A 12,992-nucleotide genomic window follows, 5' to 3' on the forward strand; every position below is an offset into this window, starting at 1 on the left:
AGATAAAAATGGGCATTATCACTTAAGCCCCCCCGATACACATTAGACTAATGTCGGTGACACCCACCGATATTGATGGGTTAATCCATCACTATAATATGTACCGGGGAACTGGCCAACTGATTGTTGGGGGAGATTTTGATCAGACATGTCTGATTTCAGACTGCCGTTCACTATGTTCTCCCGATAATAAGCCACCCCCAGAAATGTCTGTCACCAGTTTTCTGATGGACGACACAGGAGTGTTTGGCCAAACAAGCACTTCTGTGTGTGGCAGAGAGAGCTGTCAGCCGAACAAGCGACCATAGCATCCATTCACTCCTATAGTGACAGTTATTAGTGGTAGTAACCATGGATACCTAAGCCCTGCACATGGGGTAAGCAACTTAGCGAATCAGAAGAACTATGCCACGTTTCTAATTGGAGGTATTTACTAATATTATTACACCTCCTACATAATAGGATAGGATCTTGGAGATGGGAATATCCCTTTAATTCCTTTTGCTTCTATTTGTAGAACATACTCCTGAATGAGGACTCCAGTGACTCTGACTCTCTAAGCGATGAAGATGATGAGTATACGCTCTCTAAGGATGAGCTCTATGATATGCTCAGGATGCACAAGTACAAAAAGCTCCACCAGAGCAAATATCACAAGGACAAAGAGGTATGTTATTTGCTAACCTCCTAATCTTCTGCATCACACAAAGCCTGAATGCCCAGGCTTCAGTATCTTTGCTTGTGTTGCGGGAGTAGCCTCACATGTATCAGGAAAGCCCAGAATCTCTCGCTCTGGTCACTGAGAAGACATATTCTTTGCTTTCAGTTTCATTTTACAGCAGGCTTCTATCGGGATCTGTTCACACATATGCCTGGCTACTTCCTGCAGTGCCGTGTAGGAGCACATGCTCCACCTCGTGGTTTGGTCGGTCTGACTGCTGGGACCATCACCAATCAGGAAATTATTTCCTATCTGATGGACAGAACTTGCACATACCCTATAACTTCCCTGTGGGGGTCCAGCAGGGAGATTGATCACTTATTGCCAGATTTCTCCACAGTTTACAACTGATTCCCGGGGGTTCCAACTCGGTGACATAAGTAGGAATTGTCCAATGAGAACAATATTTCCCATTGTCGATGGCTAATTTTTTTTGTGCCCTTTGACTTTATAAGGCACTGTTCAGACTGAGCTGAAAAAGTACAGCGTTCTGCCATCACTATTTTAAAAGTGAATGTGTCCTCAGAAAATAGCCTAGGATTTAAATCGGTTTTTAACGTTGAATATATTTTTTGTTACATTGATGTACAACTTATTTATTTATTTTCTTCCGATTGGTGTCTACCAAAGATTAACAGATCGATTCAATTGAAATCGAGTTTTTGGCCTGTTTTTGGAGATTTGCATCAGCCAGAGAAGGTTCACATGACTCCGAGTGTGGCTTGGTGGACATTCCCATAATGCCTTTCAGCTGTCAAATGTGGCAGCCAATTGGCAGAGATGATCATAGCCTAAAAAGCTGAGGTAGAGAATGCAGCAGCCATTTTGGAATAAGTCTAGATCGTGAGGGGACATCACAGATATTAATAAAGATAGGATGAGAAAGCCATAAAACATTGGACCAATAAGAAAATGTGAATATCATCCAAATACAAAAAGGTGTAGAGTCGAAGTTTTTTTTTTTTTTAAGATTAAACAATTAAAATTCCATATAAAAATCAACAGGGAGATGCTGTTATATAACTACATGCAGTATGACATGGAATACTATAGAATATAGTAAAAATAGCAATTGTAGGTTTTTGCTAGTGATTGATCACCCAGTGATGTAGTGTAGTTTGCAGCTGCTGCATTTCACTTTGTGGTTGTACTGTAATCACCATTTGAAGTTTGCTAATTAGATTTCGGTGCACAGGGGCCGGTCTGTGCACTGGGTGTTCTCCTCCCTGTCTGTGATTCCTCAGCCCCTCCGCTGCCTCCATTCTCTGAATGACCCGGTCACTGCTGAGATTTGAAACCGAGAAGGCAAGTCAGTCATAGACTGGAGGCAGGCGAAGGGGCTGTGGAATCACAGACAGGGTGGAGGACACCCAGTGCACAGACCGACCCCTGTGCACCGACCTCTAATTACCAGAAAATGTTAAACGCTGAATAATGAAGAACCACAAAGCGTATTTCTTCACCAAAAGTATCAAAGTAATCAGGATTACAGCCCCTTTACAGCCAGGTCTTTACTTTACATTACAAAATTGTTCTGGCAGATTCTTTTTAAGGAAAAAAATCTGAACTCAATGTCTATGGGAGAAAGTGTGTGTGTGTCTCACAAGCTACTGTACTGAGTTTTTACATTTCTTTTTCAGTCCTTTTTTTGAAACTGGGTGGTAATTGAGTACAGGTACTGGCAGTGGTAGCTGAAGTAGGAGTGGCAGCACCCTGTGTCAGGCGGCATTTGGAAGTGGGAGGTGTTTAGAAGCTGAAGAACTTTCCCTCACTGAGACAGTGGTCAATCGAATCAGTAATGATAATATGGTGGGTAGGACCTGGGAACTAGATACAGGCAAAAGGTCTTCCAGAAGCAGAGCTCCTCTTGCATTCAGCTCTGGAGCAGGTGGTGCTACGACTGCTGTAAGTACAGTAGACTCACCAGGGCCTGAAGGCTCTGGTCTCGGTGGTGGAGTTCTACATGTGGGCATCTTGTGTGTGTCTTTTCCACATTATTGGCTGGCACATCTTTCATAGCGTGCAGGAGGAAACTAAGCCATTGATGTTCTGACTCAACAGACTAGTAACTATGGCTGTCCATCAGCAGATGGAGCAGCATCATCTGCTCGTGGTGGAAAAGCCAGCTGACCAGCAACATGAGTAAGCTCCTGCTGTCCTATGATCCCTCCTTTTTTTCAGTACCCAATCTGCATCTTAAAGTAGCACATTTGGTATCATCATCTGCTTTTGATTCCCCATCTCCGTCACACCATCAAGTTACCTATTTCTGGTTGTGTGGCCAGGAAACAACCATCCAATCTATTTCAACCACTTGTGTGCTAACTCCACTCCTTTGCTGGTGTTGCTGTCGCTGCTTTACCACTTGGCAGATTCTCCTCCCTTTTGTGAAATGATGGCATGCCCTCAGCCTTTCTGGAAGATCCTTAACTGGAAATGTTTCTCAGAGAAAGGGGTGCTACTCCGTACTTTCGTGTGTAGGAGTACGTGGGCTTGCATTTAGACTTGAAACTTGAAAGTGCACTGCATCATTGATACATGTAGCAGCAATTATAGACAGGGATAACATATCTTTGACCACAGTGGGTCAATGTTTCAAGCCACAGCGATGACCACCAGGACAGGTGATGAAGCCTTCACAGTTGGGCACTATGTCTTGGTCCAACACCAGGCGGAACTTAATCACCCCCTCCTCTGCATCTTCCTCAATGGACATGACCATATCCCCAACAACAACAAGACACAGCGTGGTTTCCATTCCCCGATCTCCGTTTTTTAATTCTTGTAATCTTTAACATTGGCAAGCTGTTTTATAGCTTCTGAGCATGGGTGACAAAAGCCATAGAGTGGATAAGCTGATCCTCTGCATCACACAGCAAATCTCACACTGGATGACTTCTAGTCAACTGCAAGTGGGCAATGTTACAAGCGACAATACACAGAACACTGTGTCTACGCTACGCTTTTGTCAAAGTAACTTATTCTCCATGCATGGCGCACGTCCTAAATTTAATCATGCAATATGTATTAAAGAAATATACCAGCTTGAATAAGGTGGTGACTATAGCCAGAAGTGTGTCAGGACATTTAAACAGTTCTTATGTAGCTAAGCACGCCCTCCAGTCTTTGAAAAATAGTATGGTCTTCCTGAGCACCACTTGATTTGCTAGTTTGCAACCAGATGGAATATAATGAGAAACTGGGTCTGAGCAGAAAAAGTAAATTAATGTGCATGCAAAATGTAATTGCATATGAACACATGACCTTTACACAGAGAAAACCAAAAGCAAAACACAAAACAAATATCCTGGAATAAAAAAGTAAAAAAATATATTGCAAAAATTGCATGAAGGTAGTAATAATAGTAATAATAAGGGTATTTAGGTAACATAATTTTGATCAAAATAATGTAGAAGCCATCCCGCCACGTCACGGCAACCCTTGTGGGACAGTCCTAACTCTTGTATTTAAAACCTTTCCACTTGTCAAGTGACGTAAATGTGAACAAGGACAGAGGGACTGAACCACCAGTAATAGTATAGGCCAGACAGGATGGATTTTCCAACTCAGAAACAGGGCGGTCACACCCTTATATGCACAGAATGCACAATGAAACAAATGAGAAACTGGGTCTGAGCAGAAAAAGTAAATTAATGTGCATGCAAAATGTAATTGCATATGAACACATGACCTTTACACAGAGAAAACCAAAAGCAAAACACAAAACAAATATCCTGGAATAAAAAAGTAAAAAAATATATTGCAAAAATTGCATGAAGGTAGTAATAATAGTAATAATAAGGGTATTTAGGTAACATAATTTTGATCAAAATAATGTAGAAGCCATCCCGCCACGTCACGGCAACCCTTGTGGGACAGTCCTAACTCTTGTATTTAAAACCTTTCCACTTGTCAAGTGACGTAAATGTGAACAAGGACAGAGGGACTGAACCACCAGTAATAGTATAGGCCAGACAGGATGGATTTTCCAACTCAGAAACAGGGCGGTCACACCCTTATATGCACAGAATGCACAATGAAACAAATGAGAAACTGGGTCTGAGCAGAAAAAGTAAATTAATGTGCATGCAAAATGTAATTGCATATGAACACATGACCTTTACACAGAGAAAACCAAAAGCAAAACACAAAACAAATATCCTGGAATAAAAAAGTAAAAAAATATATTGCAAAAATTGCATGAAGGTAGTAATAATAGTAATAATAAGGGTATTTAGTTAACATAATTTTGATCAAAATGATGTAGAAGCCATCCCGCCACGTCACGGCAACCCTTGTGGGACAGTCCTAACTCTTGTATTTAAAACCTTTCCACTTGTCAAGTGATGTAAATGTGAACAAGGACAGAGGGACTGAACCACCAGTAATAGTATAGGCCAGACAGGATGGATTTTCAAACTCAGAAACAGGGCGGTCACACCCTTATATGCACAGAATGCACAATGAAACAAATGAGAAACTGGGTCTGAGCAGAAAAAGTAAATTAATGTGCATGCAAAATGTAATTGCATATGAACACATGACCTTTACACAGAGAAAACCAAACGCAAAACACAAAACAAATATCCTGGAATAAAAAAGTAAAAAAATTATTGCAAAAATTGCATGAAGGTAGTAATAATAGTAATAATAAGGGTATTTAGTTAACATAATTTTGATCAAAATAATGTAGAAGCCATCCCGCCACGTCACGGCAACCCTTGTGGGACAGTCCTAACTCTTGTATTTAAAACCTTTCCACTTGTCAAGTGACGTAAATGTGAACAAGGACAGAGGGACTGAACCACCAGTAATAGTATAGGCCAGACAGGATGGATTTTCCAACTCAGAAACAGGGCGGTCACACCCTTATATGCACAGAATGCACAATGAAACAAATGAGAAACTGGGTCTGAGCAGAAAAAGTAAATTAATGTGCATGCAAAATGTAATTTTAAATACAAGAGTTAGGACTGTCCCACAAGGGTTGCCGTGACGTGGCGGGATGGCTTCTACATTATTTTGATCAAAATTATGTTACCTAAATACCCTTATTATTACTATTATTACTACCTTCATGCAATTTTTGCAATATATTTTTTTACTTTTTTATTCCAGGATATTTGTTTTGTGTTTTGCTTTTGGTTTTCTCTGTGTAAAGGTCATGTGTTCATATGCAATTACATTTTGCATGCACATTAATTTACTTTTTCTGCTCAGACCCAGTTTCTCATTTGTTTCATTGTGCATTCTGTGCATATAAGGGTGTGACCGCCCTGTTTCTGAGTTGGAAAATCCATCCTGTCTGGCCTATACTATTACTGGTGGTTCAGTCCCTCTGTCCTTGTTCACATTTACGTCACTTGACAAGTGGAAAGGTTTTAAATACAAGAGTTAGGACTGTCCCACAAGGGTTGCCGTGACGTGGCGGGATGGCTTCTACATTATTTTGATCAAAATTATGTTACCTAAATACCCTTATTATTACTATTATTACTACCTTCATGCAATTTTTGCAATATATTTTTTTACTTTTTTATTCCAGGATATTTGTTTTGTGTTTTGCTTTTGGTTTTCCCAGATGGAATATAATACTGCATGTTAGAGCAGGGTAATGCGGTGTCTGATTATATCATGCAGTGGGCAAACTAGAGCTTGATTTACCTTGAAATTTACCATTGGTAGTTAATGCGGGACACATGTTGCTTACAAAGTCCCTTCAAAGAAACTACTAAATTTGTCAGTAGGGGCAACTGTGACATCTAAGATGTCCACCCTCTCATTTAATTTGGAAAAATCACTCATAAGGATACAACAAGGGATGGAAGAGGAGCAGCAACTTCTACATTTTCATCTCTGCCCTGGGGCTGTCGAGGACTGTTAAGGACAATGTTACATGCAGCAGGCTGAGAAGGAGCAACAGTAGGTGGCTGTGGATGGGGACATTAAGTTACCTCCGACACAAGCAGGGGTTCAGGCTGACAGTTATTGGGTATTGGTGATGACATTGGATATGACAACCAACCGTTGCCCCACGGTGCAGGAAGTGAACCAACGACGCCCTCCATCATGCTGGAAGGCATATCATTAGCATAAAACAATGACTGTTGGATAGCTAGAATTATAGACCCTCAATTTAAAAGCACTGGGTTTTTTTTTTTGCTGCTTTTAATAAAGTGGTCGGAATTGTGGAGCTTTTGCTGAACAAATGCCTGCTAACGGCATGTCTGGACAGGATACCCCCTCTGCGCTCCCCACAGAACTAATGCTCCCCCACATGGGCCAGTACCATGGCTACAACAAACAGCCAACTCTACAGAGATTAGTGTATAGGATCTGTTGGAACAGATGTTTTATCTGCTGCGGCACTGACCCACAGCAGCAAAAACAGATTTACTGCCTGAACAGCCAGATTCAGTCATACCTGGACTATGTCCTTTCTCAAGCCGACATTTAGAGCCCTGACTCCATGGTCAACATGGAACCAATGCCAAGAACTGGCCCAGTTTGCCATGAGCACACAGTCTTGCCCAGCCTCCAGTGTAGTGTCAGAGAGGGTACTCGGTGTGGCGGGTGGCTTTGTCATGGGCAAGCAAACATTTTTCCTGCAAGTATGTAAAAGCTTAACCTGTGAAGATGAGTGAGGCATAGATCAGTGCCTATTTTCGTTCACCTACAAGTGATACCTATGACTAGATCGACGTTGGCATCTTTTTACCTGTCCATTGTATTCTATATTGTTCTGCTGCCACTAGTGTTGATGCCCCTACACAGCCTGGCATCTCCTGCCTGTCCATTTATATTTGTATTGTGCTGCTGCCGAGGTGGCCAGTATTGGCAGTATACAGGCAAACATCTCCATGCCTGTCCCATCATTACTCTGAACTATGTGGTTACTGCCACTGCCGATAGACAGTCACCGATCTCTTGCCTGACCATTGTTTCCATAGCTATATTGTATTTCTACTGGGAACTCTACTCTGCACAGGGTAAATAAACCTGATATAGCTCCCAAAAAAGGGATAATTTTTGGATCACCACTTGTCAAACAGACTTCCGTGTAGACCTGCTGCATATAAACACAGACATGGCAGGGATCTGCCTTAAAAGGGATAATTTTTGGATCACCACTTGTCAAACAGACTTCCGTGTAGACCTGCTGCATATAAACACAGACATGGCAGGGATCTGCCTTAAAAGGGATAATTTTTGGATCACCACTTGTCAAACAGACTTCCGTGTAGACCTGCTGCATATAAACACAGACATGGCAGGGATCTGCCTTAAAAGGGATAATTTTTCAGTGATGTTATTAAAATGAAATATTACAGCACACTGGCCACTGAAATCTCTAGGCCTTAGTCTTCCTGCCCTGTAGGAATCAATGAAATCATAAGGACAATGCAAGGTTTATGATAAAGGGATAAGCCTTTATTTTAAAGCTGGAGGCAGGTGACACGGGACCCTATGTAATAGGGACACTACCACTCCCTTCTTATGCCTTATTGTTTGGTCTGGAGCAGGTATCTGGCTGGTTTATGGTACTTACACTATAGCAGTTTCCCTGTGACCGGTTGAAGGAAAGTCTGATGTTGTGATAATGTCACATTAAACAAGCAATGTGATATCATGGGTGGCAAGCAGGAGGAACTGCATTTTGCTTTTTTAATGGGAAGCTATCATAACAAAATAACCCATGGTTTAAGTCAGGTTTTTGTGTTTCATACTTTTTAAAGTTGACCGTAGATAAAAGTCCTCGAGTTTAACAGATAACCTAACATGTTTAAAGGGAATCTGTCAGCAGGTTTTACTGTGTAATCCGAGAGCATCATGGTGTAAGTGCAGAGACCCTGATTCTAGTAATGTATCACTTACTGGACTGCTTGCTGCAGTTTTTATAAAAGTACTATGAATGCTGACCTGTGAATAACCATACTTATGCCACTGATTGGCAGCTTTCTGTGTACACAGTGCATAGGCAGAAAGCTTCCAATCAGAGGTGGGGGAGAAGTTACACAGATTAGCTGGACTGCCTGGCACCTAGTCCTTCAGTGATAATCTCCAGCTGATAAAACATTGATTGTATTGAAACTACAGTAAACTGCCGAATGACACATCACTGTAACCAGGCTCTTGCTGATCTCGGATTAAATAACAAGAACCTGCTGGCAATTTCCCTTTCAATTGTATAGTTTTTCAATTAGTCATTGTTTTTTCTTATAACCTTAATACTAACTATTGTTTTTTTTTGTAATATATATTTTATTGTAGCTGCAGGAGTATCGTTTTTACAGTGCAGGCCTTCTCTCTACCCACGATCAGTTTCATGAGCAACGTCATCTTAATGGACCAAAAAAGAGAAAAATTAAAAATGAAAAGAAATTGAGAGGTAACAGGTTTTTTTTTTTCTTCACTCCTCTGCCCCCCCCCCCCCAAAAAAGGAAAATTGTAATGTGAAATGTTTATGATGTATTAACTGTTGTAATTTGCAACTAGACCCCAATTCCCAGTCTAACCCAGCAATATTAATGGGGCAACACTTTGAGAATTGTTTTTCATTACCCGACACCACTATCCTTTTTTGGTGGAGTTTTTGATATTTCGCCATTCCGCCGACAGTTATCTAGTGTTTATAGTGGTCTGTAGAGGTGGGGTGTCTATCTTCTTTAAAGGGGTATTCCCATCTTCTAGGTCCTAAGCCAATATGTAGTAGATGTAATGATATTAGCAAATGCCTCCAATTAGAAATGTAGTATAGTTTCGCTTTGTCGCTTACCCCTTGTGCAGGGCATTGCAGTAGCTTATGTATCCATGGTTACGACCACTGGTATAGTGAAAGTTATTTAGTTGGATAGCTTTTAGTGGTCATAACCATGGATACCTAAGGTACTGCAATGCCCTGCACATGGGGTAAATGTCATAGCTAATCAGAAGAACTATACTACATTTCTAATTGGGGGTATTTGCTATTATTATTACACCTACTACATATTGGGTTAGGTTGTTGGACATAGGAATTCCCCTTTAAGGCTCCATCCTGACCTATAAGAATATGGGAATGTCAGCACCTTTCTGACTATCCGTATTATAGAATGTATAAAATAATCTGTATTATATCCATTTCCATTAGTGTTCAAATTATCAGTCCTGACACCGTCCATTACCAGATGGCCTTTTGATTTATAATTCTGCGTGTCCAGAGACCAATGGAACAATTGTTAAATAATATTTGCTTTCCGCAGCCAAGTTAAAAAAAGTGAAGAAGAAAAGGCGCCATGAAGAGGATTTGTCTGACGAAGAGTTACCACACCATCGTCACCATGCTAAAATATTTGCTAAATTTTCCCAAGATGCTCCAATTCCAATTGTGAAAAAGAAGCATATGTCGGTTGAGCAGCTAAATGCCCGTCGCAGAAAAGTGTGGCTGACAATAGTGAAGAAAGAATTGCCGAAGGTAATAGGACATACTATTATATTATGAAATGCCATTTATACTGAAAGGGGAAAGGTCAGCAGCATGATGTATGATGTAGGGTCTGAGAGCCCAATTCCAGTGATGTGTCACTTACTGTGCTGCATGCTGTCGTTTTGGTACAATCACTGTTTTTTTCTCTTTCTCTTTCCTCCCTCGGCAGCGTCTGATGAGCTGACCTGCGTGTGGGGAGCTTAGCTCATCAGATGCTGCCGAGGGAGGAAAGAGAAAGAGGAGGAGGGAGATGGGGCAGGCGCAGCTATAGATGCTCACTGCGCAGGCGCCAGATTCCCAGCCCCGCAGTGTGAATACATCATAACACACTGCGGGACGGGATCTGGGGCCTCCGCAACACACAGGCGCGATAGCCTGATGTCAGTTCCCGGGCAGCGAGCACTGCGCATGCCCGAGAACTGTTGGCACAGCGCAGGCGCTGAGCATGTAACAACAACACAGGAGGCAGCGCACAGACGCAAGAGGGGGATGATCCACGGCTGGGAGGCGGCTATTACAGGGGGAGACACCATACCTCTGGGACTCAATACTGGTATGGGGAGCAATTTATAAAAGTCAATATTTCAGTGTTACTAGGGATCAGAAACATAAGAGCCGCCTTCACAGAGTGCAGCCTTAGTGCTGCTGAAGGTGGCTCTTTTACTTAAAAATGCCCTGGGGGGTGACAGGTTCCCTTTAAGCAAACCTCCCAGTATTGGCGTGATACCTATCCTGGGCCTATACCTGGAAGCAGAGTTACAGTTGTGACTCTTGGAGAGCTGTGTGACAGCCACTATGTAAAGTGCAATGGCCGCTATTCCTTTTTATTATTTTTGGAAAAAAAAAGAAAATAAATAGATGCGTAGAATTAAAGGGCTGAAAACAGTCCCATCATTTGTCCATTTCCCATTTCTACATCTAGTTTTGGGCAATGGCAGGATTGCATGACTTTTCCAATTTTTTTTTGTTTATAGCATCATAACAATTGTTCATATATTTCAGGCCTACAAGCAAAAAGTTTCAGCTCGCAACTTACTGTTAACAAACAGCAAAAAGGTAACTTATTTTCCACAATCATTTGTAAGACTTCGTGACCCGTGCAGGCTTGGTACAATCCTCCAGTAGATCGCAAAAACTGCAAACAACTCAGGAATCCAAGGCACCTGGTTGTCTTCTTCAAAAAGTTTTATTGACACCACCAGGTTGCAGGCACAGAAAAAACACTGACATGCTATGTTTGCACCATGCTGGGCCTTTATCAAGCCAAACAGGTGTACGGAACTACACCTCTTCTTCGGCTTGAGAAAGGCCCTGCGTGGCCGAAACGTTTTTTACATATGTGTACACCTTTTTGTTTTGGCTTGATAAAGGCCCTGCATGGCCAAAACATTGAATTTCAGTGATTTTTACATATGTACACCTATTGTTTGGCTTGATAAAGGCCCTGCATGGCCAAAACATTGAATTTCAGTGGTTTTTACATATCTACACCTATTGTTTGGCTTGATAAAGGCCCAGCGTGACTGAAACTTTGCTGTACACTGTTGTCAATAAAATGATTCTGTACGAGACTACCTGATGCCTGGGAATCTCTGATTGTTTGTTATTTTCCACAATCATTGGAAGCTTATGTCCAATACTTGAACAGTACATAGCATTAATTAATTAGAGAGTTCTTAAAGGGGTTGTTAACAACTGGAAACCTCTTTTGAATGACCTCAGTGTGATAAGTAAAATAAGGAAAAATAAGCATACTTAACCTCCAGCTGTGATCTCGTATCATGAGAGCGCTGCAGCTAGTCAGATGGATCTGACTGGCTGCAGCGCTCTCTTGATATGAACAATGTGACAAGCTTGCCGGGGGACACTGCTCTTGGAACAAAGGCGCAGCTCTGCCAGTTTGAGTTATAAGTATGTTTTTTTTTTTTTTTTTTTTTACCATTATAGTGGGGATGGCCTTGCGGCATGCAAGAGGCTTTGTTTGGTAGCGGATAAATCTTTCATGTTTTTACATTTTGTTTTCCCTTTTATATTAGCTTGCTCATCAATGCATGCGAGAGGTGCGCAGAGCGGCTATCCAAGCTCAGAAAAACTGCAAGGAGACTCTCCCGCGAGCGCGCAAGTTAACCAAGGAAATGTCATTATACTGGAAGAAATATGATAAAGTAGAGAAAGAGCATCGTAAACGGGCTGAGAAGGAGGCATTAGAACAGCGGAAATTGGATGAAGAAATGAGAGAGGTAAACTACCGAGACACTACGTATGGAGTAAAAAAATGCTAAAATGGTTGGCACGGAACAAGATTTTGTCTAAAATGTTATTCAAGAGGCAAGGGGAATTTTATCATGGTCTCGAAAAGGTTTTGTATGTAAAATGTGACGTATGTGCTGATATTGCCTCTGAAACTGTGGCGTAATATTACTAAGTGTTTAACCCAATGTTTTCTATTACAAACAGGCAAAGAGACAGCAGCGAAAGTTAAACTTTTTAATTACACAAACCGAGCTTTATGCCCACTTTGTAAGTCGCAAGCGTGAATCTGGACCAGACAGCGTGCAAGAGGAAATTTTGCGCAAGCTTGAAGACTGTTCCACTCATCAGCAAAGTGGAGGCGGTTCGCTGAACATGCTCCAAGATGATTATGGTAAGACGTGCCTTGTGATTTGTCTCCAGTTAATCCGGTACATTATATGGTAAAATAGTGAAGTCGTTCAGAGCTGCACCTTGTCTTGTAAGAAACAAGCCCTCTTGTGCTCTGTCGACGGTAAAGTTATGGCTCTGGGAAGAAAAATTAGGAAAGTAAAG

At 41.5% G+C, this 12,992-nt stretch overlaps 1 protein-coding gene across 2 annotated transcripts in view; it reads left to right on the plus strand.

Annotated features, from left to right (window-relative positions):
- Nucleotides 1-12,992, plus strand: part of INO80 (INO80 complex ATPase subunit) — a 145,133-nt gene that overhangs the window by 31,290 nt on the left and 100,851 nt on the right. For both annotated transcript variants that reach the window (XM_073566672.1, XM_073566671.1), the window contains 6 exons: nt 518-667; nt 8,993-9,110; nt 9,964-10,175; nt 11,190-11,243; nt 12,224-12,427; nt 12,645-12,831. In XM_073566672.1, coding sequence (XP_073422773.1) covers nt 518-667; nt 8,993-9,110; nt 9,964-10,175; nt 11,190-11,243; nt 12,224-12,427; nt 12,645-12,831 — 925 coding nt within the window. The remainder of the gene's footprint in view (nt 1-517; nt 668-8,992; nt 9,111-9,963; nt 10,176-11,189; nt 11,244-12,223; nt 12,428-12,644; nt 12,832-12,992) is intronic.

The sequence above is a fragment of the Dendrobates tinctorius genome, unplaced genomic scaffold, assembly GCF_039654945.1.
Source record: "Dendrobates tinctorius isolate UK_male_01 unplaced genomic scaffold, ASM3965494v1 ptg000019l, whole genome shotgun sequence".
NCBI lineage: Eukaryota > Metazoa > Chordata > Amphibia > Anura > Dendrobatidae > Dendrobates > Dendrobates tinctorius.